The following is a 21,658-nucleotide window of genomic DNA, read 5'->3' as shown; positions in this document are numbered from 1 at the left end:
TAAACTACCAGTTTACATGTTTTGTATTATTATAATCCTAGACTGATAAAGGAAACGTTCCCTTACTGCAAATTCTGTTATTTTTTCTTTGGGGTTAGCCCCTTACTTTATTTTGTGTACGTTAAAACAAAGGGAACAGTATAAACTTTGGTCTTGTGTGATGTGAGCGGTCTTAGTTCAGCTTCTTGTCTTCCTTGAGCTCCTTGAGACGGTTCAGCCTCTGGAGCAGGGTGGGATGCGAGTGGTTCCAGGTGGAGTACAACCAATCGTAAACTGGAAAGCCGAGGTTGTCCACATTCAGTTTGATGAGCGCCTGACCCAACTGCTCAGCGAATCCCAGCTTGAAAGCGAACTCATCAGCCTGGTACTCGAATCGTCGCGACAGAATCGTCATCGCGAAATTCATGAGGGCGTTGTACGGAGCCAGTACGTAGGTGAAAACAATCAGCAAGCCCACAAGAATGGGCCGAGTGCCGGGCTGGAATCCCATGGCCACGTAGAATGGTGGGTACTTGAAGACATTGCCAAAGACGAGGAACATCAAGAAGAGATGGACCTGCATGATAATGATGTTCTTGGTGACGTGGCCCAATTTCCAGTGACCTAGCTCGTGGCCCAAAACGGCCAGCACCTCTTCGTCGGTGCATCCTTTTCCTTTTTCGTCCTCGGAGAGGTCGGAGTCGTTTGATTTACCCTTGTTAAGCAGCAACGTGTCGAAGAGTACAATTCTCTTCGAGTTCCAGAGACCATAGAAGTAGGCGTTGCTGTGTGAGGATCGCTTAGAACCCTCCACTACAAACAGCTTGGTAAGCGGGAACTTGAGCGAGGCGGCCAGATCCTCGATGGACTGCCTTAAAGCGCCCTTCTCCAGCGGAGTGTACTTGTCGAACAGGGGGGCAATGAAAATCGGATACAATGTGAGTAGGACCAGCGAGATAACGCCTGTGAAGATCCATAGCCAGATGAAGAAGTTGTCGCCGCCGCGCTGGACAATGAAGATAATGGCCGCCGTGATGGGAATCATGAGGACCTGGGTGACCAGGAAGCCCTTGAGCTGATCCCAGGCGAAAAACCGTGCCGTCTGCTTGTTGAAGCCGTGCGTCTCCTCCAGCACGAATATCTTATAGATCTTGAAGGGCAGTCCCTTGAACGTGCTTAGCACATTAGAGATCAGAACGAAGACGCAGCTGACGATGATCTCGTTCTTCGAGTCCCACTGAAGGCGCTCCACCACTTGCTCAGACAACTGCCATAGCACTGCGATTAGTCCGACATACAGCTCCAGGCAGAGCAATCCCACGTCCATGACCACCGCCTTAAAGATGCCGAAGTTTTCCTGGTCCAGACCGTATTTCCTCGCCTTGTGAAACGTTTCCTCGCCCATGTGTGATGTCAGCTCGGCGGGCACTTTTAGTGCAGTTCGATACACTTTCACCTGGCGGCGGAGAGAGGGAGGTTATTTAGTAGGCATCGCAGATTGCCAATTAACATTTGCGACTCTAAATTTATCATTCGCATTGATAAAATTCCTCGCCAAATGTCGCTGTCTCGCTCGCACCAGCCGGCATACGGAAAAACTCACCTGCCGCAGCGATATGTAGATCTCCAGGGCATTTTCGATGATAACCAGAAACAGAATGCTAAGCAGCACGGTTTCTGCGTCCAATGAAGACATTTTTAAATGCTATTTCATTAAAAACTAATAAAACTGGAATTTTACAAGCGCCAGTGACGAATTGTCGGTGTGGTGTGGTGTGACCGTCGCTCAGCCGTTTAAATATGTCAAAACGAAATCGATTTTGTTATCGATTCTTTGATGGAAATGACTGTGCCGGCTACGAAAGAATCAGAATCAAATAAGAATGTTATTTTTAAAGCGATTTTACAGCAAAACAGGACGACTAGCCCATATTTCCAAATCCCACAAGCCAGGCGACTCTTTGAGCATCCAGGTAAACATAATTTATCGTTGACAAATCCCTTATTAAAATTATTATTAATATTTAATAAAAGGGCTGGATTAAAAATGTTCGCAGGCTGAAAAATAACACATTTCTGGACGTGAATGATGGATCTACGAGCAGTAAGTTCCAGGTGGTGGTTCCCCGGACTCCGGAAAACCAGCATTTATCTCCAGGCAGCGTTATCTCGGCGGTGGGTCAAATCCAGGTGGCTCCAAATGGCAGTTTTGAGTTGCATGCAAGTTCCGTGAAAATGTTGGGTAACTTTTTCACAATCTAAAGATAACGGTGTCCTTTAAAGCTCCTCTATCCTCCAGCGGAAGGTCACCTGCAGGAGGGCTATCCCTTCAGCCCCAAACAGAAACATTCACCCGAATATGTGCGTGAGCATCTGCATCTGCGTTCCCGCGTTGACTTCATAGCCGCCCAGATGAGGGTCAGACACAAGGCCCAAAAGGCCATTCATGACTACATGGATGAGCTGGACTTCGTGCAGATCAACACTCCCCTGATAACCACCAATGATTGCGAGGGAGCAGGAGAAGTCTTTCGGGTTCAACCGGACTCTGCATCTCTGCTAAAACAGATGGCCAGGCCGAGTGTTCCCGAGGAGCAGAGCTACTTCGACGGCAAGGTCTTTCTCAGCGTCTCCGGGCAGCTGCACCTGGAGGCCATGACTTATGGTCTGGGCAACACGTATACCCTCTCTCCAGCCTTTCGCGCGGAAAACTCCAAGTCGCCATTGCATTTAGCCGAGTTCTACATGTTTGAAGCGGAATTGGCCCATTTGGAGGAGCTGGAGAAGTTGGCGTCGTTTATCGAGCAGATGCTTAAGTCCATTACAAATCGCTTGTTGGAAACAAGTTCCGAGGATCTTCATTTCTGCCAGGAGAACTCGAATTCCAGATCAGATCTGCCCTGGTTGCAAGTTCCCTGGAAGATAATGACCTACGATGAAGCCGTGCAAGTGCTGCAGGAAAATAAGGATAGCTTGAAAACTCCCATAAGTCTGAATGAGGGTTTCTCCAAGGACCAGGAATTCTTTCTAGTCGCCCACTGTGCTGCTCCTGTCTTCGTGGTGGATTGGCCCGCTCAGCAAAAACCTTTCTACATGAAAGTCTCGCGCACGAACCCCAATCGTGTCTATGCATTGGACCTACTAATGCCAGCTGTTGGAGAATTATGTGGCGGTAGCCTGCGCGAAAGTGATCCAGTCATATTAAACTCCCATCCGCAGCTGCCTAAGGATCTATCCTGGTATGTTGAATTGCGAAAGTACGGGGGGATTGCCACTGGAGGATTTGGCATGGGTTTTGAGCGATATTTGCAGCTGGTCACGGGTGTCAAGAACATCCGAGATGTGATACCTTTCCCCAGGTATCCACATAGCTGCAAGATGTGATTGGTTAAACGTGTAAAATATTAAGAATTTTTATTGTTGAAAGTGTAATAAATGTATATTACTTTAGAGTCTGATTTAAATCATTAACTTTAGGAAATCTTTAAGTGGGATCTATATAAAATTTGTTACTTTTCTACGAACATAATAAATGGTGGTCCTTAATCTCACCAAATGGCTAAAATGAGTTTACAGCTGCCCCAACATGGGTTTTCGGCCTGGCCAGGCTTCCTTGGCGTATTTCTTCTTCTGCGGACATAGAGCGTCGGCCTCGCCACTGGAGTCATGCGGATCCTCCCCATAGCGACGCACTGATATGAAAAAATGATTATTGAGAGGAGAACGAATAAAGAATTGGGCGCAAGAACCATTACCATTTGCATTAGCGACGGCCAACTTTTGGGCCAAAGTTGAGGTCGGCTCCACCGCCTCATCAAAGACAGGCATCACCTCGGGCGCGGGATTCGGCAGCAGCAGTCCTAACTTGGAACCTATGCTTAGCGGCGAGATCGGCTCCAAATCGCCCTTTCCGTGCGTCTCGGCCGGCAGTCCTTGATACAGAGAGTTAGTGGGCGAGTGGGGGACCGGATTGGGAGCAGGCATTTCCCTGTGCTGCTGCTGGTGGTGCTTCATGTCCGCCAGAGTCTGCTGGAACATCTGGTGCACGTGAGCGGCATTGGCGCTCGACAAGCTGCTGCCCGAATGGATGCCCATATGGTTGACATCGTAGCGGGCCCGTTTGGCAGGCACCACGGTGGTTTGCACAAGGTTCCTGAAGCGCCCCACATTAGGGTCCACATCTTCAGGATTGATGACAATCTCCTCATCGTTAAATGTGACATTGCGGATGCGACGACCCTGCTTTAAGGCATTTTGCTTCCGCATATTGGTGTCATCATCGATGCCCAGCATTGAGATGCGCCGGTTGTGGGCCGTATTGTACTCCGTGAGATTCTAGAGGGAAATGGGGCATTAGTTGCTGTAGGATTTCTTTCATAGACTAAACCTACATCAAGTTCGGTTTGGCTCTCGGGCAGACCCAGCAGAGTTCCGTCGCTGGTTTCGCTGAGAGGCAGGTCCTCCATGATATTGTTGTGGTGGCCAGAGGGACGTTCCCTGAGTATGTAGTTTCTGGTGGATGCTCCAAAGTGAAACGTGCTGTTGATCTGCAGCTGTGTGGGCTTGTGAGCCTCTAATCTCAGAGTGCCAATGAAAGTGCCATGTGCTGGAGAGCATACTTTAACAGTTAGTCTATACAGATCCCCGATATGGTCACTTACTGGAACCCAGATCGACGAGGTAGGCTATGTTGAGGTGCTTGTGGTACACGAATGCCGAGTGGACCCGCGAGCAGGAGGCATGGTCTATGCAGAAGTCGTTCATCTGGCTGTTTCGCCCGAATAAATAGCATCTCTTCTCATCGACCATCAGTTTCTGTACCAGCTTGTCGTCCTTCAGCACATCCAGATGCAAGCCAGTGGGCGGTTTGCCGGCCCAACTGGGGATGTCGTAGCTGTTGGCCATGCGTTTACCTTTAGTTATGCCCCGTTGAAAGCCGGTTAAAAACCAATTTGTTTATTTTTATGCAAAATCCTTGGCAAACGACCAGTGTGTACACAAAATCAGTATTGACAATGCGATAGTTTCGGCTTCGAGTGTGGCTGACCAATAACAAATGGGGTATTCCTTTAATACAATAATAATATTATTTTCATATAAGTTTAATTTTTTATATCTTATAATATATATAATACCAATAATTCCCAGATTAGGAATACAAGTTATTAAGCTTTTAGGAATTCAGATTTTTCAGATAACAGAAATAAAGCCTATTATATGTTTAGTATTAAGGTACTTTTCGCAGATGTAAACCAATGTAACTTATAGTTTCTAAAGATTAGATAAGTTTTTTTAATATTAAGCATTCAAGCAAATTATAACTAGTTTAAGACATAGAATAAAAAAGGTTCAATAGGTGAAGAACCATCATGTACAGTTGTAGTTTCTAAGGATTAAACAAAAACACAAATAAATTATAATTTTTTGTATTTTATGCAAATTTTACCGTTAACAATATTATAACAAGTTTATGAAATTGAACAAATAATAACGGCTACATAGTTGAAGAACCATCGCTGTTATTTATTATATAGTTTATTTATAGTTATCGATTCAATAGATTGTACGACCTGGGTGGTATATTTAAATGGTCACGCTACGGTCACACTGTGCGAACGCAACGGAAAAGGCACAAAATCACAAATAACGACAGCTGATACTTCTAAAAATAATATAAGGAATTAAGCAGTAGTTAATCTAATTAACGGGGCTTAATTATTTTGTGCTGAAAAAAAGTGTTACATAAATGAATGTGGCGTGCGGAAGTCACTATTTTGACTCTGTTATTGATGCTTTCCAATCCGTAAACCTGTTTTGGATGCCGTGAACTCATCTATTTATATTAACCTTGTGACGTCCATAGCCAAAAGTATTAATCATAGATAATTACCGGACGGAAAAATGGTTACAACAACGGCGATTGCGGATCTGTGCATCTTCCTGGTGACCTGGAACGTGGGCACCCACTCACCGAGGAACCAGGAGCTGGGTTCCCTTTTGTCCCTCAATGGGACCACCAACTGTCCGGATAACCAGCTCCCCGATATCTATGTGATCGGCTTCCAGGAGGTGAGCACGACGAACCTGAAGATTTTCCAGGACGATCCGTGGGTGCTCAAGATCGCCAGCACCCTGCAGGATCATCAATTTGTCAAGATAGACTCGAAGCAGCTGCAGGGCATCCTCATAACGATGTTCGCGCAGCACAAGCACATTCCTCACATGCAGAGTATCGAGTCGGCAGCCACGCGCACGGGATTGGGCGGTCTGTGGGGCAACAAGGGAGCCGTGAGCATCCGGCTCTCCCTCTACGGAACTGGCGTCGTCTTCGTCTGCTCCCATCTGGCGGCACACGACGAGAAGCTGAAGGAACGCATCGAGGACTACAACCAGATAGTGGACAATCACAAGTACAGTACTCAGAGATACCACAGCATCTTCGACCACGATGTCGTCTTCTGGTTCGGTGATCTCAACTTCCGCCTGTCCGGGGATATGACCGCCTGGGATGTGCGCACGGATGTGGAGAACATGCGTTATGCGGAGCTGCTCGAGCTGGACCAGTTGAACATGTTAAGGGCGAAGGGCAACGCTTTCAGCCTGCTGGAGGAGCAGCAGCCCACTTTTGCGCCCACTTTCAAGGTGTTTATCAAATCTTTATCGTTATGTTTATCCACTTGAACTTGCTTATCTTTAATTAAATTAAATACTTATAGGGTATAAGTCTCAATTTAAATCGGTGTTATCTTCCTAATACTCATTTTTAATTTCCGCTCCCGGCAACGGATGTATATTCATCTTTGACCCCCTTTTTAGATTTGACAATTACTATCCCTAAGCTTTGGATCCATACTGCTTATTATCATTCAGGTCTTAACTCATTTTAAAAGTTAAAAAAGACAAAGACAAAAATCTACTAAGTTTATTTGAGTGGAAAGACCTCAATTAAGAAAGCGATATAATTTTCCTTATCTCAAGAACTGATGAAATGTCTAATTCGTTCTCCTTGCAGTTTAACGAGGGCACCAATGAGTACAACTTGAAGCGACGACCGGCCTGGTGTGATAGGATCCTGCATCGCGTGCAGAACAACGATTACAAGGGAATTACCCTGAGTGCCAAACAGTTGTCTTATCAGTCCCACATGGAATATATGCTCTCTGACCACAAACCCGTATCGGCCACGTTCAACTATTTGGTGGATGTCGTTAACCAGACGATTACCGATGAGGAACTCCACGAAATGACGCACGGAGCTGCTTCTACTCCAACCACTTCAAATGTTAGTTTCACCTTCGCTTTTGTTGTGATTGTAGCTGTGTCGTTTACTCAACTTTAATTTCGCTTCTTTTGTAGTTATTTAATGCTGAGCTAGAGCAATGGTAGCGCCGCCATGACGTCATTTAATTGTAAATCTTTTAAACTTTTTGCATGCGTAAAGATAAGATCTTGGGTCACATAATAATAATAATAATAAATCTACAGATTTATTAAAAGACTTCCCGCGAAACGAAAATAATATCATGTACATTGTGATGGAATCTCTGCTAATTAAGCAATAATCAAGCAATTCTCAAGTGATTTAAACATATACATACTTAGCTTTCAAGTATCTAAACATATACGTAGGTTCAGTCAATTAAGATGAGATTCTGTTAAAGTTGATTTTTATTGTATTAAAGAAATGTATTTTTGTACAAAAACCTGTTGATCGAATAAAGAAATCTGTTACCACTCAATATGAATCATCTGTTGTTTACAATCACCGATCTGTTCCCAGAACCTCATAGGTATAAACAAAAGATAAGAAATCTTAGAATTGTTTTTGGGTTTTTTCGATGCTGATGACTTGTCAGCATTGTCTGTTTTTTATTAGCTAGGTTCTTGGGTTGAACAGTTCTTTACACATTCGCCTGGGCAAAGTAAATTAAAATTGGTATCATATAAGTATATAAGCCACCTTTAAATAATGATTAAAGCGCTTTGCTTAACTTAGAGCAAAAGTACGGGTCTAAATTAAGTATGGTAAGATAGGTTCTCGCATAAAGGGATTTCATAAATATATATGTGTACATGTGTATTTTTGGATGAAGCGTTTTCAGTTTATATTGGATAAATGCTAATGTATGAACTAACGTAAAATTGCCTCCTCAATTCCATAACTCACATCTTCTTTGCGTTCAGGACTTACTTTAGGTGTGGCTCAGATGACACAACAACAAAATATGGAACGAATTTAACACAATGAATTTAAAGGAGTTAAAATATCAGATTATCATAAATAGGTGTATAAATTGTCCCTTTCGAAGTGTCTGTTCTCGATTTGTGTTGCTTAGTTTACTAACGGACGTTTTGTTCTTTTTCATTGAATTTCCTTGCTTAAATACAAAAGCAATTTGTTTTGTTTCACAGTATACCTTTTTTATAACCATGCCAAATGGTCCAAGTATTTGTTGTCGTTGGATATAACGATTGCATAAGAAGCGACACCGAACCACAAAAACCACGCGACCTTAGTGCGTGTCACTGAACATAGTTGTTATCTAGCTAGTTACATAGATAAGATTGAGTTTGTGTAAGTATAATCTCCAGTCAGGTTTGGTTAATTTCGTTTTCTATTGAAGAACACATTTGTCTTTTTCACCGCTTATGTCCACATGCTCCAGTGTTCTCGCAATCTCCTGATCGTCTTCGATCCTAAAATAAAGTATGGGTTAATTTCTGATGGTAACAAAGGGGGCAAATTGAGGAGCTTACGCTTGCTCCTGGTTGTGCAGATGCTGAACCAACTGGTCTCGCTTGTCGACAATCGTCATCAGCTCCTCAAGCAGCAGCCGCTCCTTTTCCCGTTGCACCTCTGTCTTGCGCCAATCCTCCACTGATTGCGCTGCCCGCAGCTCCTGATTCAGCATCGTATACTTTCGCTCCAAATCTTTCTCTTGCTCGCTGAGGGGTAGAAATAATCACATGATAAAACGCAAAACTGATAGTAAAGCCGAAAGAAAACTCACAGTATGTTCAACTGCATTTGTCGCCGAAGAAGAGCGTTCTTCTTGTTGACCAGCGTAAACCATTGCGATAGCAGTTGCTCCTCCGTTTCCTCGGTCTCTGTGGAATGAATTAATCACTTGTTATTGAAATGCATTGACGGGGTTTTTTTTTGTGAAATTCTAAGATTAATTACAGCTGGCCTGTTCTGATTATTTTGCCATAATTACTTTTGTCATTATATATATTGTTATCTTTAGTATTTTAAACAAGCACATATCATAATCATACATAATTTAAATATAATTTCATTAAATTGGCAACCAGAACAGGCCCCAAATATTTTATTGTGATCTAAACAGGCGTCCTTTGGCGGTTTCAAAAGCTGCGGCAGAGTGTGGACTCTGTGATTAGTGAGCGTTTTGTCGGAGACAGTTAGAGCCCAGTCCGAACGTGGTTAGACACAATTTGGAACGGCTGCCCGGCCAAGTTAACAAGCAAACACAGACACAAACTAGAACAAACAAACGGCACAAAGGATGAGCGAGTAGATGCGGTTGAGAGGCGAGCGGGCGGGCAGGCAGGCGGTTGATCTGGGCGATCGGGCGGGCAGTCAGGCGGTGAGGCGTGGCAGTGCATTGGCAGAAGCGGTTTGCAGATTGCAGATTGCAGTTGGCAGCGCAGCTCAATGGTTCAGGCATGAAATGATGGGCCGCACTTTACCACAATGACTGGGACTGTGACACAAATGGGAGCGCCGCTCCCGCTGCTGACGGCGTCGCCTGTGGCGATCATGTTGCCGCCGCAAGGAGGCCGCACGACCGGTGGCCGCCAGTGCAAGGACCTCGTCATCGTCGCTGCACGCGGGCAGGTTATCACAGGAGGACTGCTGCGAGGAGAGCGCCGACGGGGAGCTGTCTAGCATGTGGGTGTAGGGCACAACATGATGCACATGATGCGGGCGCAAATGAGCGGGCGTGGTCATGGTCGATGGATGGGCCTTGTTCACATTCACAAAACACGACTGGGAGCGGGGTCGGGGGCGCAGCCGCGAGTGCAACTCGTCGCCAGAGTTGCATGGGCTGTCGCTGGACGTGTCCCGGTCCTCGTCTTCGCTGCACGCCCCGCTACCACCGCCTCCACTACCAGCACCTCCACCAAAGAGACTCTCGTCGTCTGAGTCAAGCAGCTTAATTCGTATCACATCACCACCACCAATACTATTTCGGATTAGCCTAAGGAAGGGGTTGCCATTTTTAGCACCACCCCGGCGATTATTACTTGGATTGCCGCCCATCACGGCGCGCAGCTTGGCCTCCAGACTGCTGGCCTTCTGGTCAATGGCCTCCTGTTCCCGCTCAAGTGCCTCCAGCTCGGACTCGATGTAGGACAGCTTGTCGCCCTGGAAACGTTGTGAAAGGGGCTGAAATTAGTTATGTGATTGCCGCGGTAGCCACTATGCAGCAACCATGGCTACGAGGCTTCCCTTAACTCACCCTCTTCTCCTGCTTTGGTGAGATGCGGTCCACAATCGCGCTGAACGACTGCAGAGAGCTTCCATTCACTCCCAGGCCCTTCGGATCACTTAACCTATGACTAGGACTGCCCGGCTCCTTGGCATGCTCCGCGTAGAATTCCTCCGCTCCGTTGTGGATCGGCGAGATGGTGCGCTCCAGCTTGGGTCTGGTGGGGCTGGTGGGACTCTCGATGGAGCCGCCGCTCTTTACCCGGTTCTCCAGGATGAGGCGGCGGGCCTGTTCCCGCAGCCGCTGCTTTCGCTCCTCCTGCCAGGGGGAAGACATCGAAACCACTGAGTGAAGATCTGCTCTAGTTGGGCCCTTTTTATATATCATATTTATAAACCCATATAGACTAAATCGAGTGTTTTCTTAGAAACAGTAATTAAATCTGGATTTGGATTTGTGTACACCATATGGCTACAGATAAACAATAATGCTAGCAACCTTCAGCGGTTTAAAACAAATAACGAACGGGTATGAATCAACTTTTGCAATACTTAATTTCAGAAGATTTAGCTTTCTACTTTCTACTTACATAAAAAATTAAAAAAAAAGTTTTATTAATTTGGTTTATAAATTTCGGATTCAAAAACATGATTTTTTCTATCTCAATCCTTAACTTGTTCATATTTCCTATGAATTTTAGTACAATAAATATTACATCGTCAAGCAAAAAACCCCCTTTATATTGTAAACAATATTTTATAAAAACAATATTTAAATAAATCAACAAGACATGCAAAAGATAAGCTGCGCTGCAAGCAGCGGACATCGTCTCCGACAAAAAGCTACTTACGTCATTCGCGTCGCTGGTATTGTGAAGCTTTAGCTTTTCTATCATCAGCTTGGCTTTTTCGCTCATCAGCTTGTGGCGCGTTAAAATTCGCTACAAAACAAATCAAAAGTAAAGCAAAAACAAGGAAAGCAAGTATATAAAAAAATGAAAGCAAATAAATAGGTCCCCAAAGCCAAGACAACAACTCAATAGATAACTTCAACTCAACGAGGCAACACGATCCTGGCTTTTACTCACACTGGTCACCGGATTAGTTATGACTGTTAAGGAGTTGTTTTCCTTCCCACCCGCCTGAGGACCTTCGTCCAAGGATTCCTCCTGCGGCGGCGGCGTCTGGCCACCGAGCACCGACGACTGGTTGGCGTGCTGCGATGCGTTGATCGCGTTCTTGTCCTTGGTGGGCGACAGCACCTTGTCCAGTATGTTCTTCGGGTTGTACAGAATCAGGTTCTTCACATCCTTTTTACTTGCGGGCGACAGTTGCTCCGATTTGTTCTGTCCATATATCTCTTCATCGAAGGAGCTCTGATGCAGCAACTGCGTCTTCGAGTGCGGAAAGTTGATCCGATTCTGTGATAAGTTGTCCGACATATAGTTTCCAATCACATAACTTGACTCATCTGCCGTGGAGCCTGAGAAAGGTGAAAGCATTAAAACATTGAAAAGTTACACTTATCTGTGGTTTGCTTACCAATTTGCTCGATCTTCAACTGTTTGCCCGTAAAGTGAGCTCTCAACTGGTGCAAATAAGTCATCACCGCCAACTTGTCTGGTACTGTCAGCAGATTCATGTCCCGCGGCTCGATTACCCGTGGTATTCCTAACGATTCTGCAGCATCAAAAGCAATTCGACAGTTGCCAACCACTTCATGGGCACTCAATTTTGACATGTCACTAAGAAAAGGGGAAATCCAATTAGTTCAAAGTCGCTTGTCGAATCTGGTAGGAAATTAGCTAACTAGCAAGAAGACTATAAAAGTAATTTAAGTTTGATAAGGAAAAAGGTAACGTCACCAATTAATTATAAATAATTTGGTTTCATTTGTAACCTCTTTACGATAAGATATACAAATAAATCATCATAACTCACATGAGCTCCGGCACAAAGTGATGAATAATAGCACAGAAGGCCATGCCGTTGCGCCAGCTGGTCGTCAGGTTGGTGACCTTAACATTGGGGTAGTCTTTGGTAACTTCTTTGCACCACTCCAGCAGATCCTGGCCGGGCGTGTTCTCCTTCAGCACGATCTTCTCCACGGGCTTGAGGCTGTTGTTCATCGATCCAGAGGTACTAAATCCCGACTGTGATCCCATCGATTCGTTTATCACAGATGCGGGTGCCGGTGCAGGTGCAGGTGTGGGCGAGGGCTCGTAGCTCTTCTTTAAGTTCAGGGGCTGCAACTCGGGACGCTTGGTATTCGGAGCCACCACAGATGAGGGCGCCTTATTGGACCGACTCTCCTCCTTGGGATTTTCCTTGGTGGTGCTGTTGTTGCTCAAGCTCTTGGTGGTATCCTCCTTGGGACTTTCCACCCTTACATTGTCCTCATCCTCCTTCTCGCTGAAGAAAAGAGCCCTTTTCTTCTTTGGCTTCACATCATCTTTGTTTAACTTAGGTTCGATCGGCGTAGAGGTTACCATTTTGGCGAAGGCCTCGCTGGTTTTCGATCTCAACGGCTCCGCAGGAGTCTGTTTCGTCTGCTTGGTTTCTCCTGGCGACTTAATCGGCGTACTGTCCACCAGAGGCTGCAGTCCATTGGGAGTTTTGAGGGACTCGTCCGCAGCACTAGCAGCACTAGCACCACTAGAACCACCGGATGCAGCTGTGGGCAAGTCTAACTTGTTCGCCGCTTTGCGATCGCCGTCGGCGTCTAGTTCAAAATGCAATTGATTAAATGACTCGGCCAACGGAGTTGGATCTTCAGATAACGAAGGTACTACATAATAACAAACGAACGAAAACGAAATCAAAAGAAAAGGTACATTTTACAATTTACGCACAAGTTACAAGTTGCAGGAAATCATTCAAGATACGTGATGTGTTGTTGATGTAGTGGGATATAGAAAGGAAATAATTTGTTTTTGAGTCAGATAGAATAGTCTGTACAAAATATCTACAGCTAAAATGCTATGATTAAAGTCCATTGTGTCAGAGAATGTGGAATTTTGATTTGTGTGGACTAGACCATGCATGATCGAGTTTACGTATATGGCATCAATGAGATGCGTAGTCTGGGAACTCTGATCTTTACATAATTAAAACATTTACTAGGGCTTTAACATACTTAACCAAAGTGCTATTCATAACCGAAACAGAGCTTTAAACTCTCTTTCCGCTACTTTCAGCACTCGACATACATAATATATACGCTCTAGTCCATTTTTACATACTAACAGATACGAATACTTGAAGTTTAATACATTAAACATTATATTCGGTGGCACGAATATAGTGCTCTTACCACTTTGAGGTGTGGCCACATCAATGCAGCCGTTCAGGCTAGTTGTCATCTGCTCCAGTTGCTGAGTAAAGTCATATAAATGGTCCGTAATTTCACTAAAATTGTCCAGATCGGGTATATCCTCCAGGTCGTCCAAAGGCGCCACATCATTGTTGTTAACGGACATCATGGAGACCACGCTCTGCATGTCCTCATCACTGGGAAGGATTAACCATTGCCATTAGGTCCCTGTAAATCGTTCAAGAAAATCTGACTCACGTGGCCTTTCCCTCCCTTAGAAATACACAGCTAATCGTGAGTTCCAAACTAGCTGCGGTAATCTTCTTCGAGACCGGCTTTAAACTCAATGTAAAGCTCTGCTGAGTGGATTCTATGCTGGCATACTTCCTCATGTTGATGCTGGCATTGGCCAGCACACGTTTCTTCCCCATTGGGGTAACCTGTTGATCGATCAGACCTATTATCAATGATCTATGTATTTTTATTTAGTAGTTTAACCCACATCTTCGATGACAAACGTCCAATCCTTGTCCTCCAGCTCGTGCGTCCTGGGATCCTTGAACAGGGTGACGGATATGGTGTGATTGTCAGGCACTGGCCAGGAAATATTGCCCACCAGGGGGTTCATCATGTCCGGCTCCCATGGCAACGGCGCACTGGCCACCCGCCTAGATCTTCTGGTCCAAACGATAGAGAGGTTTGACGGACGCCTGCAAAATTTCCATCACATTAATGTAGTCAATTTCATCCCCAAATGGTATTCTTAAAGTTCTCGCAACTCTTCGAATAACTCGTAAATTGTATGTATTTTATACATAAGTCAATGAGACATCTACCGGATGCAGTAGAATAACATGAATTCAGTTGATAAATGTACATATATGATGATTGTTTAATAAACATTAAACAGGAAGAGCGGGGTCATTCGTTATTTACGATAAAGATATAGAAAATAAGTGGGGAATACCAAGACTTTTATATTTAAGGAATTATTTCTTATAATATTTCATGCCTTTCAATTTCAATATACAGATAGAAAGAACGGGCAAACAGAAGAGATAGTTTATGTGCATGACAAATTGTAAGCAGATAAATTTCTATAATTCGCTTTTTTTTGTTCTGACTCAATCATTGATCAGAATTAATAATTACTGTTCCTTAAACCCAAAGTTAAGCTAATTTATAGTTAGAATAAGCGTAATGAACTTGTTATTAACCTGTTCATTGGTATTATTAGGGAAGTAAAACCCAGCAATTGTTTAACAAGAGACATGGAAAGTACAATATTTCTTGAATGAAAAGTTCCATTAATATTCACGTTATGGTTTGTTTACATAAGTAATCAGAAAAATCTTTATAATCAATAGTACTTGTTTAATATACAAGTTGGATAAGATACGAAATACCTATTATGAAAAGTTAAAGATTAATTTAAGATTTATATGTTTGGTTAAGATAACGTAAAAATGATCAGATCAGACCAATTGAAGAACTTATGAAAGTTACTGAAAATAGCTGGTAAACAGAAATAAAAAATGTGTAGAACAGTATGATTATGTTCAGCAGATTCGGTAAGAACATTTGCAATGCCATTTTTAGAGCTATATTAATATTAAGAAATTATGAATGAAATCCCAAGTTAATTGCGTATAGAAAACGGCTATTAGCTCTTACGTTTGCAGACTAGTCTGTTCAAATTGAAAATCAATCTAACCCACCGCCTACTTGAGTTCTCCGATGAATTAATCCACTTAAGCATGGAAACATGGAGCACTTACCACTTGGCGGTGGTTTCCAGATGCAGATCATGGTACGACGCAGTGAACTGGAATTTAGCGGCGCGCTTGAAGTTGCGCTGCAATCTCTTCCAGACGCTGGCCATTTTAGCGGGTGCGGATCGTTTGGGACTCCTTAATTTGGATTTATTCGGGGTGTTGAGGTTTGTATAAAAATTAGACCTTTTCGATCGTCGTTGATTGGTTCTCCTAATTTATTGTGTCATGTTTATCAGTTAACTTTTGGCGCAGGCGATCTGGGTACAGAATAAAATATTATAATACTTCTGGGTCATTTTACAAGGTTTATTCACAAAAAAAAAGAGAATGCAAAATGCAGGTGTTAATTCTTTACAATTATAGAGTTTAATAAAATCGAAAGTTTATGTCTACAAAGCGCAAAACAAACTATATATACGTATATGTAAACACATATATTTTGGAAACAAATTTTTATAGCTTTGTTGTCTGCAAAAATACTCAAAAAACACGCACACACACACTCGCGAGCACCGTATTTGTTTTTTTTTCGCTGTTTTGTGACCTTTAGTTGTCACTTTGTCTTTGTTGTTCTTGATTTTCCCGATTTTCTTATAAATACTCTAGAGATTACAGCTTATTGCTAGTTTTGTTTTTATTGTTTTATCTATTAATGTTCTAGCGGGCGTGAGTTTGTGTGTGTTTGCGTCTCACTGGCAAATATTTAGCAAAAACTTTGTATGGATACATGGACGTACATACAAATACATAAATAGCACCATTATGACGTCACTTTTGTTGTGGTCTCCAATTTCGATTCAAGGTCCTTAAATTTTGGGACACTGACGTACATTTGCGCGATTGTCACGAGCACTCGCCACCGTTTTTTTTATCACATTACAGCGAATAATTTAATTCACACCGATTTGCTTTACACTTCGACCCGATCCGATATTTTTTACTTGACTGTCCCGAGCAGATTCATTAGAGGTGGGCAGACTGCAGTCATAAATGCGATACTATCGATACATCAAACATATGAGCTTGTGTTTATCTATCGATGATTTTTTATAAGTCCAACGTCAATAATTTAAGTGATAAATACATTTTGAATTTTTTTTTAACATAACAATGATTAATTTCAATTTATCATTTTAATTATATAAAAATACATTTTCCGAATATTAATAAGATATTTGGTTCAAAACATGGCTAGGATGAAGGGATGCAGTCAGTACAATTGAACCGAACTATAACGGATTTCAATCGGCAATTCAACCACTTTCATTTCCCCATCAATTAAGTCTTTCAACCTGAACTTGTTTTAAACGCAATTCGATAAATTTTATTTATAATTAAATCATGGTTTCGTTAACATTAATTACAATTATTTAAAAATTAGGCGTGGCTGCTGTTGTTTTTTTTTTCGTTTTGTATGATCAAGAGAATGTTGTTTAATTGAATGTGAAATTTGCGGTTTTTTTTTTTTTCTGCCGTTTTATGAGTCTGCATATGTGCCATGCAAGTGTGTGGGTGCGCATATGAGTACGAGTCTTTGAGTGCAGCTGCGTGTGTGTGTGTTGGCGGATCGGATCGGATCGGCGAGGCAGTGGCTATATAATTATATATCTGTGCCGTTTACGGCTAAAAATCCTGGCTTTGCTTTGCGATAATTCAAAACTGAGAGTAAAAAAATACAAACTGATGAGTGAACTGGCTGGTTATCCGGTAATCCTGGCAGAGAGTTAGATATTAGAGATACAGATACAAAACGGGCGTATCACACAAAAAAGCGCTTGAACAAAGTCATAAACACATGTCATAATATGTTAAGTGCATGAAACACGAAGATATCACAAACAATTTGCTATCAATAATTTAAAAGATAATCACAATCGGTTCTGAACCAAGCAACTGCAATCATCGATCCCACAACCGAGAATTTGTTGGGAAAGGTTCACTCAATTCCTTCGCTCTCTACCGTCCTCCTCCTCCTCCTTCTACATCCTGCCACTGGCCACGCCCCCGCGAATCCGCCCACCGTCACACAGTCGTCCGCAGTCGTCTAGGTCTTATTCTGCATGCCCTGCTTGCAGAACTCCTTGTAGGCTCGCTCGGTCTCCTCGTCCATCTCGGCGTCCATCTCCAAGTCCCCGACGTCGGCGTCGAAGTCGTCGCCATCGCTTCCGTCTCCATCCTCGGTGGCCAGGAAGTCGGTCTCCTCGGCGGTCAGCTCGCGGCCATCGGGTCCGTAGAACACTGGTTCATCGCTGAGGCGCAGCGGCTCCGTCACAATGTCCTCGTCGCCGCCAAGGGCGTTGGACACCTTCCGGCCCCAGTTGTTCTGCTGCAGGGCAATCACACTGGCCGCCATGGCGTACTTGCCCGGCGACTTCAGTTCGATCGCCTGCAGGGCCGTGATGATCTCCAGCATGTCCTTGGGGCAATCCGCGCTCAGATCGTAGCCGGCCAGCTTGAGGGTCTGGCACAGGCAGCGCACATTCTCGTTGCTCTCACTCAGTAGTAGCTTACTCAGCGAATAGACGATGTTCACCGCAATCAACTGGATGCGCGAGTCGTCGTCCCCACGCAACTGCATGTACAGCTCAGCCAGGAAGAGGGCCGTCTCCCGCACCTTCTGCTGCTCGTTGGAGCGCATGTACTTGGTCACCTCCTTCTGGTGGTAGTCCAGCTTGCACTTGAGCAGCGTGTGGAACAGCGAGTCCGGCTTCGGGTTGAGCATGTGCAGCAGGTTGTACAGCTTGGCGCCCATGTACCGGAAGTTCGGCTGCTCGATCGACTTCTCGAAGATGTCCTCCATGGCGATGGAGAGAACGTAGTGGTTGTTCTCCATGCCATCGAAAATGGTCAGGAAGCGTGATGCAATGGTATCAAATTGGCCCGGATTCTAGGGGGTAAATAATCATAGGGTAAACTTAATGAGTTCTTGTTGAAAAATGTATTTTCTATCTTTAAGTTTGGGTATATTTAAATTTGTTTGTCAACACGATTTACTTAACATGTTTTCTGTCTACCATTTAATAAGAAAGTTACAAAATAGATAGATAGATTCTTGTTTGAAAAAATGCTTACAATACAAGTGATTAGCTGATCAAAAGTATTGATTTATTTCTGACAATTGATGCTTCTTCTACACCCTATTATTTCTCACCCCTGCTTGTCTTTATATGAGATAACAAAACAATTACAAGATTCACCCAACTACTATCTATTGTGTAATATATAATTTCCTTTTGGACGCTCACCTGGTTAAGGCAATGTATGACTGTATCAAGATATTCCAGTGCAATGGTGGCCATGTCCGGCTGCGAAGAGTTTGAGGACGACGAGGAGGCCGCCGCGGACGAAGTGGATGGCTGCGGTTGCTGCTGCTGTTGGTTCTGGTTCTGGTTCTGGAAATACTGCTGCTGCTGCTGCTGGCTGTGCTGCTGGTGGTGCGGCTGCTGGTGGTGCTGTGTCTGCTGTGCGATTTGTTGGAATGAGTTATTCAAGTGGGTATGCCGTTGGAACTTGGCGTGTTGATTGTGTGGCTGATGCTGCTGCTGGTTGTTGTGTTGTTGTTGTTGGTGGTGGTGTGTGTTTTGTGGGTGTACCTGCTGCTGCTGCTGCTGATAGTAGTTGCCAGCCGAGCCCTGCTGGCTGTTCAGGTGCAGGCGATTCTGCACGGAATTCGTTATCTTCTGCATGTCGTTGTTGAACTTCTGCTGATGGTTGTGGTGATGGTTGTAGTGCGGCTGCTGGTGGTGCTGCTGCTGATGGTGGTGCTTGTAGCCGTTCACGTAGCGCTGCTGGCCATAGGGAGCTCCTCCGGAGCCGCCTGCTCCACCAGCCTGCTGGTACTGCTGATGGCGCGACTGCTGCTGCTGAGGTGGAGCAACTCCTCGAGGGACGAAGACGCTGGCCGCCGGCGACAGCTTGGACAAGTCGGACAAGGTCTGGGCCTGGGCCTGGATGGCCTGCACCGGCAGCTGCTGCTGGTAGCCCCCGGCTACCTGCGCCTGCCCGTAGGCCTGGCCGTACTCCCCAAAGAGATGTGCCTGCTGCTCCAGGCCTGGCATGGCCACTCCGCCGGATCCTGCCCCGACATTCGGCCGGCGCATCTGCTCATACTGGTCGTCGGGCTGGAAGGGGGCGCGGCATGACATTGCGGTGGCGGCGGAGTTGGACTCGAAAACTAGAAAAGCACGAGGGGTTTAAAGGAGGAGGGGTTAGTAATCTTCAGGGGTCAAATCACATTCGCTTGGGAAATCCAGCGTGGTTACGTCTGCGAGCGTCGGGGACGCCAGTTCCGTCAAAGTCGCGGACATTTTGTTTTCCTTGCGCACTAATTTTTTCCTTTCTTTTTTTTTCGTCACCGGATTAGGGTCACTTGGTCTCCCAGTAAACTGAATTTGTTTTGCGGCTGGCAAAAGTCTTGAATTTCCAATGCCTACCTTAATTCTGTCAAAGTTGAACGTATACGTCGCCGATTTTTTTTTGTTGCTTCGTTTTGCTGCGTCGTCACTTTCTCGTCTGCGTCTGCTCGGCTTTTTTATCCTGGAGGAATTGCACGTTTTACTGCCCGTGGAATATGGAAAATGCAGACGGGGAAACGGACCTGTGACCGCCTATAGCGACTGAGAAAATCTACGCACCTTTTATTCGCGCTGCGGCAATTTGTTACAATTAATTATTTCGCCTTTTCACCTTCGGTGTGGTCGCAAGTGGCTAGCGGAAAATTACCTGGGCAAATTCTAAATATCGGAACGATACACTTTGATTATTTGACATCCAAACGGTAAATGATAATTTTCCAACACTGTTAACAGCTATTTTGTAGCTACTTCCCGCGTATACAAGGAGCGTTTTTCCAACAGTGAGTAGATTCAGCAAAAACTTTTAATGCCATCGAACGCAAAACAAATCAACAAATACCAATTATATTTTATCAAAGATAAGGAGGGAATCTTGGGTATTCCAGGATGATAACATTGGTTGACTGAGTGACAAAAAACAAGGCGAATTATTTGCTTTATTTCAATGTCTCCTGCACGGCCACACTGTTGGTTCGTTTTTAGTTTTACCGTTAACTTTTTAGTTTTCACAGCGTCCTCAAGTTGTTTAGAGTTGCGAAAAAAATGTCAGACCACGTGAACACTGAAACAGTAAAAAAGCTAAAAGTCAAGCTAAAGGATATTGCACGTGCCTTGCAAAACCAAGATAGAAGCTCCCAAGGTGTTATGATCGTATTAAACGGGTGAGTAGTATCCATTTCAAGCTTAACCCATTATCAACTCCTTGTCTTTCAGCAGGAGTGGGACATTTGTATTTCCCGTTTCCTTCAAAACATTCCTTAATAGCCTGAACATAGGGAAGGTGTTTTCCAGGATAACGAAGACCAGAGAGCAATGCCTAGAACTTATGGGCGACTCAGCCTTTTTCCGCAGCACCCTGCAAAAGTTTTATAACCGCTTCTACATGATCCCAGAGAAGCGATCAGGCTTAAACTTTTTCAAGGATGAGCTTCAGACTCCTTTGGCACAGTTACTCGAATTTGGCAAGCCCCTTGATGAAATGGCAGTCAGTACTGTTCAGGAGAATAACAACAACAATGAAGACAAGTAAGCAGCTAAAGCTATATCTAGATGTATTTCTTTAACCTCTGTGCCTTTACATATTTGTGAAGTGACATCGTCATATGCGCGGACTTGGAGAAGAGCATAGAGCTGCGCCTTCAGAAAAATGTTATTATCGAACAGGAGGCTGCCGACGAACAGTTGCCGGACTTGGACAAGAGCATAGAGCTGTGCCTTCAGAACAATGTTATCATCAAACAGGAGGCTGCCGACGAACAGTTGCCCCAGTCAACTTGCTGCTCGCCGGCTCGGGAGCTACCCCAAGCTGAAGATCTGGAAAAGGATTCAGAAGAAGCTCCATGAGCACATGTCATTGTTTTATATTATAATTAAAAAAGTGCCTACGACGGAACTGTGAATACTCTAAATAAAGTCATGAAGTTATCAAAGATATGGCTAATACAATAACAAAATTGCAAGTTTTCTTTTTGGGTCATTCTTTGTAATAATACTCAAATTTGCGGTAATTTAAAATGTGGCAGCGCCTACAGCTGTTTTTTTCGATAGTCGATACTAAACGTCC

General features: G+C 44.2%; 7 protein-coding genes across 18 annotated transcripts; 3 read left to right on the top strand and 4 right to left on the bottom strand.

Moving 5' to 3' along the window:
- Positions 1–72: 72 nt before the first annotated feature.
- Positions 73–1,786, bottom strand: LOC108051244 (CAAX prenyl protease 1 homolog). The gene is made up of 2 exons (XM_017133268.2): positions 1,583–1,786; positions 73–1,435 (listed from the first exon to the last, which is right to left on the bottom strand). The coding sequence occupies exons 1-2, from the start codon at positions 1,673–1,675 to the stop codon at positions 173–175; spliced, it is 1,356 nt and encodes a 451-aa protein (XP_016988757.1). The 5' UTR covers positions 1,676–1,786; the 3' UTR covers positions 73–172.
- A 56-nt stretch (positions 1,787–1,842) lies between these two features.
- On the top strand, positions 1,843–3,428 carry LOC108051242 (probable asparagine--tRNA ligase, mitochondrial). Its single transcript, XM_017133266.2, has 3 exons — positions 1,843–1,952; positions 2,014–2,221; positions 2,279–3,428. Exons 1-3 carry the CDS (start codon positions 1,863–1,865, stop codon positions 3,361–3,363), a joined length of 1,383 nt encoding a protein of 460 aa, XP_016988755.1. The 5' UTR covers positions 1,843–1,862; the 3' UTR covers positions 3,364–3,428.
- LOC108051246 (nuclear inhibitor of protein phosphatase 1) lies at positions 3,377–5,002 on the bottom strand. The gene is made up of 4 exons (XM_017133270.1): positions 4,641–5,002; positions 4,371–4,585; positions 3,735–4,314; positions 3,377–3,671 (listed from the first exon to the last, which is right to left on the bottom strand). Exons 1-4 carry the CDS (start codon positions 4,882–4,884, stop codon positions 3,550–3,552), a joined length of 1,161 nt encoding a protein of 386 aa, XP_016988759.1. The 5' UTR covers positions 4,885–5,002; the 3' UTR covers positions 3,377–3,549.
- A 561-nt stretch (positions 5,003–5,563) lies between these two features.
- LOC108051257 (inositol polyphosphate 5-phosphatase K) lies at positions 5,564–7,724 on the top strand. Of its 2 annotated transcripts, XM_017133305.1 has the most exons (3): positions 5,564–6,621; positions 6,992–7,261; positions 7,336–7,724. In XM_017133305.1, the coding sequence occupies exons 1-3, from the start codon at positions 5,881–5,883 to the stop codon at positions 7,363–7,365; spliced, it is 1,041 nt and encodes a 346-aa protein (XP_016988794.1). In that variant the 5' UTR covers positions 5,564–5,880; the 3' UTR covers positions 7,366–7,724. The 2 variants fall into 2 exon arrangements, with proteins under 2 accessions (XP_016988794.1, XP_016988792.1); XM_017133303.1 differs by having other exon boundaries at positions 6,992–7,724.
- A 77-nt stretch (positions 7,725–7,801) lies between these two features.
- On the bottom strand, positions 7,802–16,496 carry LOC108051256 (EH domain-binding protein 1). 6 transcript variants are annotated; one of them, XM_017133301.2, is made up of 14 exons: positions 16,258–16,494; positions 15,524–15,777; positions 14,248–14,455; positions 14,004–14,185; positions 13,746–13,942; positions 12,374–13,220; positions 11,975–12,177; positions 11,521–11,915; positions 11,284–11,373; positions 10,464–10,751; positions 10,249–10,369; positions 8,991–9,087; positions 8,737–8,925; positions 7,802–8,676 (listed from the first exon to the last, which is right to left on the bottom strand). In XM_017133301.2, the coding sequence occupies exons 2-14, from the start codon at positions 15,625–15,627 to the stop codon at positions 8,595–8,597; spliced, it is 3,003 nt and encodes a 1,000-aa protein (XP_016988790.2). In that variant the 5' UTR covers positions 15,628–15,777; positions 16,258–16,494; the 3' UTR covers positions 7,802–8,594. The 6 variants fall into 6 exon arrangements, with proteins under 6 accessions (XP_016988790.2, XP_016988791.2, XP_016988787.2 ...); XM_017133302.2 differs by having other exon boundaries at positions 12,374–13,154; XM_017133298.2 differs by lacking the exon at positions 11,284–11,373 and having other exon boundaries at positions 9,691–10,369; positions 16,258–16,495.
- A 322-nt stretch (positions 16,497–16,818) lies between these two features.
- Positions 16,819–20,280, bottom strand: LOC108051276 (polyadenylate-binding protein-interacting protein 1). Of its 5 annotated transcripts, none has more exons than XM_017133328.2 (4): positions 20,155–20,280; positions 19,954–20,077; positions 18,766–19,694; positions 16,819–18,407 (listed from the first exon to the last, which is right to left on the bottom strand). In XM_017133328.2, exons 3-4 carry the CDS (start codon positions 19,663–19,665, stop codon positions 17,565–17,567), a joined length of 1,743 nt encoding a protein of 580 aa, XP_016988817.1. In that variant the 5' UTR covers positions 19,666–19,694; positions 19,954–20,077; positions 20,155–20,280; the 3' UTR covers positions 16,819–17,564. The 5 variants fall into 5 exon arrangements, with proteins under 5 accessions (XP_016988817.1, XP_016988818.1, XP_016988819.1 ...); XM_017133329.2 differs by having other exon boundaries at positions 19,954–20,056; positions 20,155–20,263; XM_017133330.2 differs by having other exon boundaries at positions 19,954–20,056; positions 20,118–20,248.
- An 80-nt stretch (positions 20,281–20,360) lies between these two features.
- LOC108051278 lies at positions 20,361–21,548 on the top strand. Of its 2 annotated transcripts, XM_017133333.1 has the most exons (4): positions 20,361–20,375; positions 20,598–20,756; positions 20,812–21,120; positions 21,186–21,548. In XM_017133333.1, exons 2-4 carry the CDS (start codon positions 20,638–20,640, stop codon positions 21,436–21,438), a joined length of 681 nt encoding a protein of 226 aa, XP_016988822.1. In that variant the 5' UTR covers positions 20,361–20,375; positions 20,598–20,637; the 3' UTR covers positions 21,439–21,548. The 2 variants fall into 2 exon arrangements, with proteins under 2 accessions (XP_016988822.1, XP_016988823.1); XM_017133334.1 differs by lacking the exon at positions 20,361–20,375 and having other exon boundaries at positions 20,579–20,756.
- Positions 21,549–21,658: the final 110 nt, after the last annotated feature.

Source organism: Drosophila rhopaloa, unplaced genomic scaffold (genome assembly GCF_018152115.1).
Source record: "Drosophila rhopaloa isolate 14029-0021.01 unplaced genomic scaffold, ASM1815211v1 contig_115, whole genome shotgun sequence".
Classification (NCBI taxonomy): Eukaryota; Metazoa; Arthropoda; class Insecta; order Diptera; family Drosophilidae; genus Drosophila; species Drosophila rhopaloa.
This window is presented reverse-complemented; position numbering and strand designations above follow the sequence as displayed.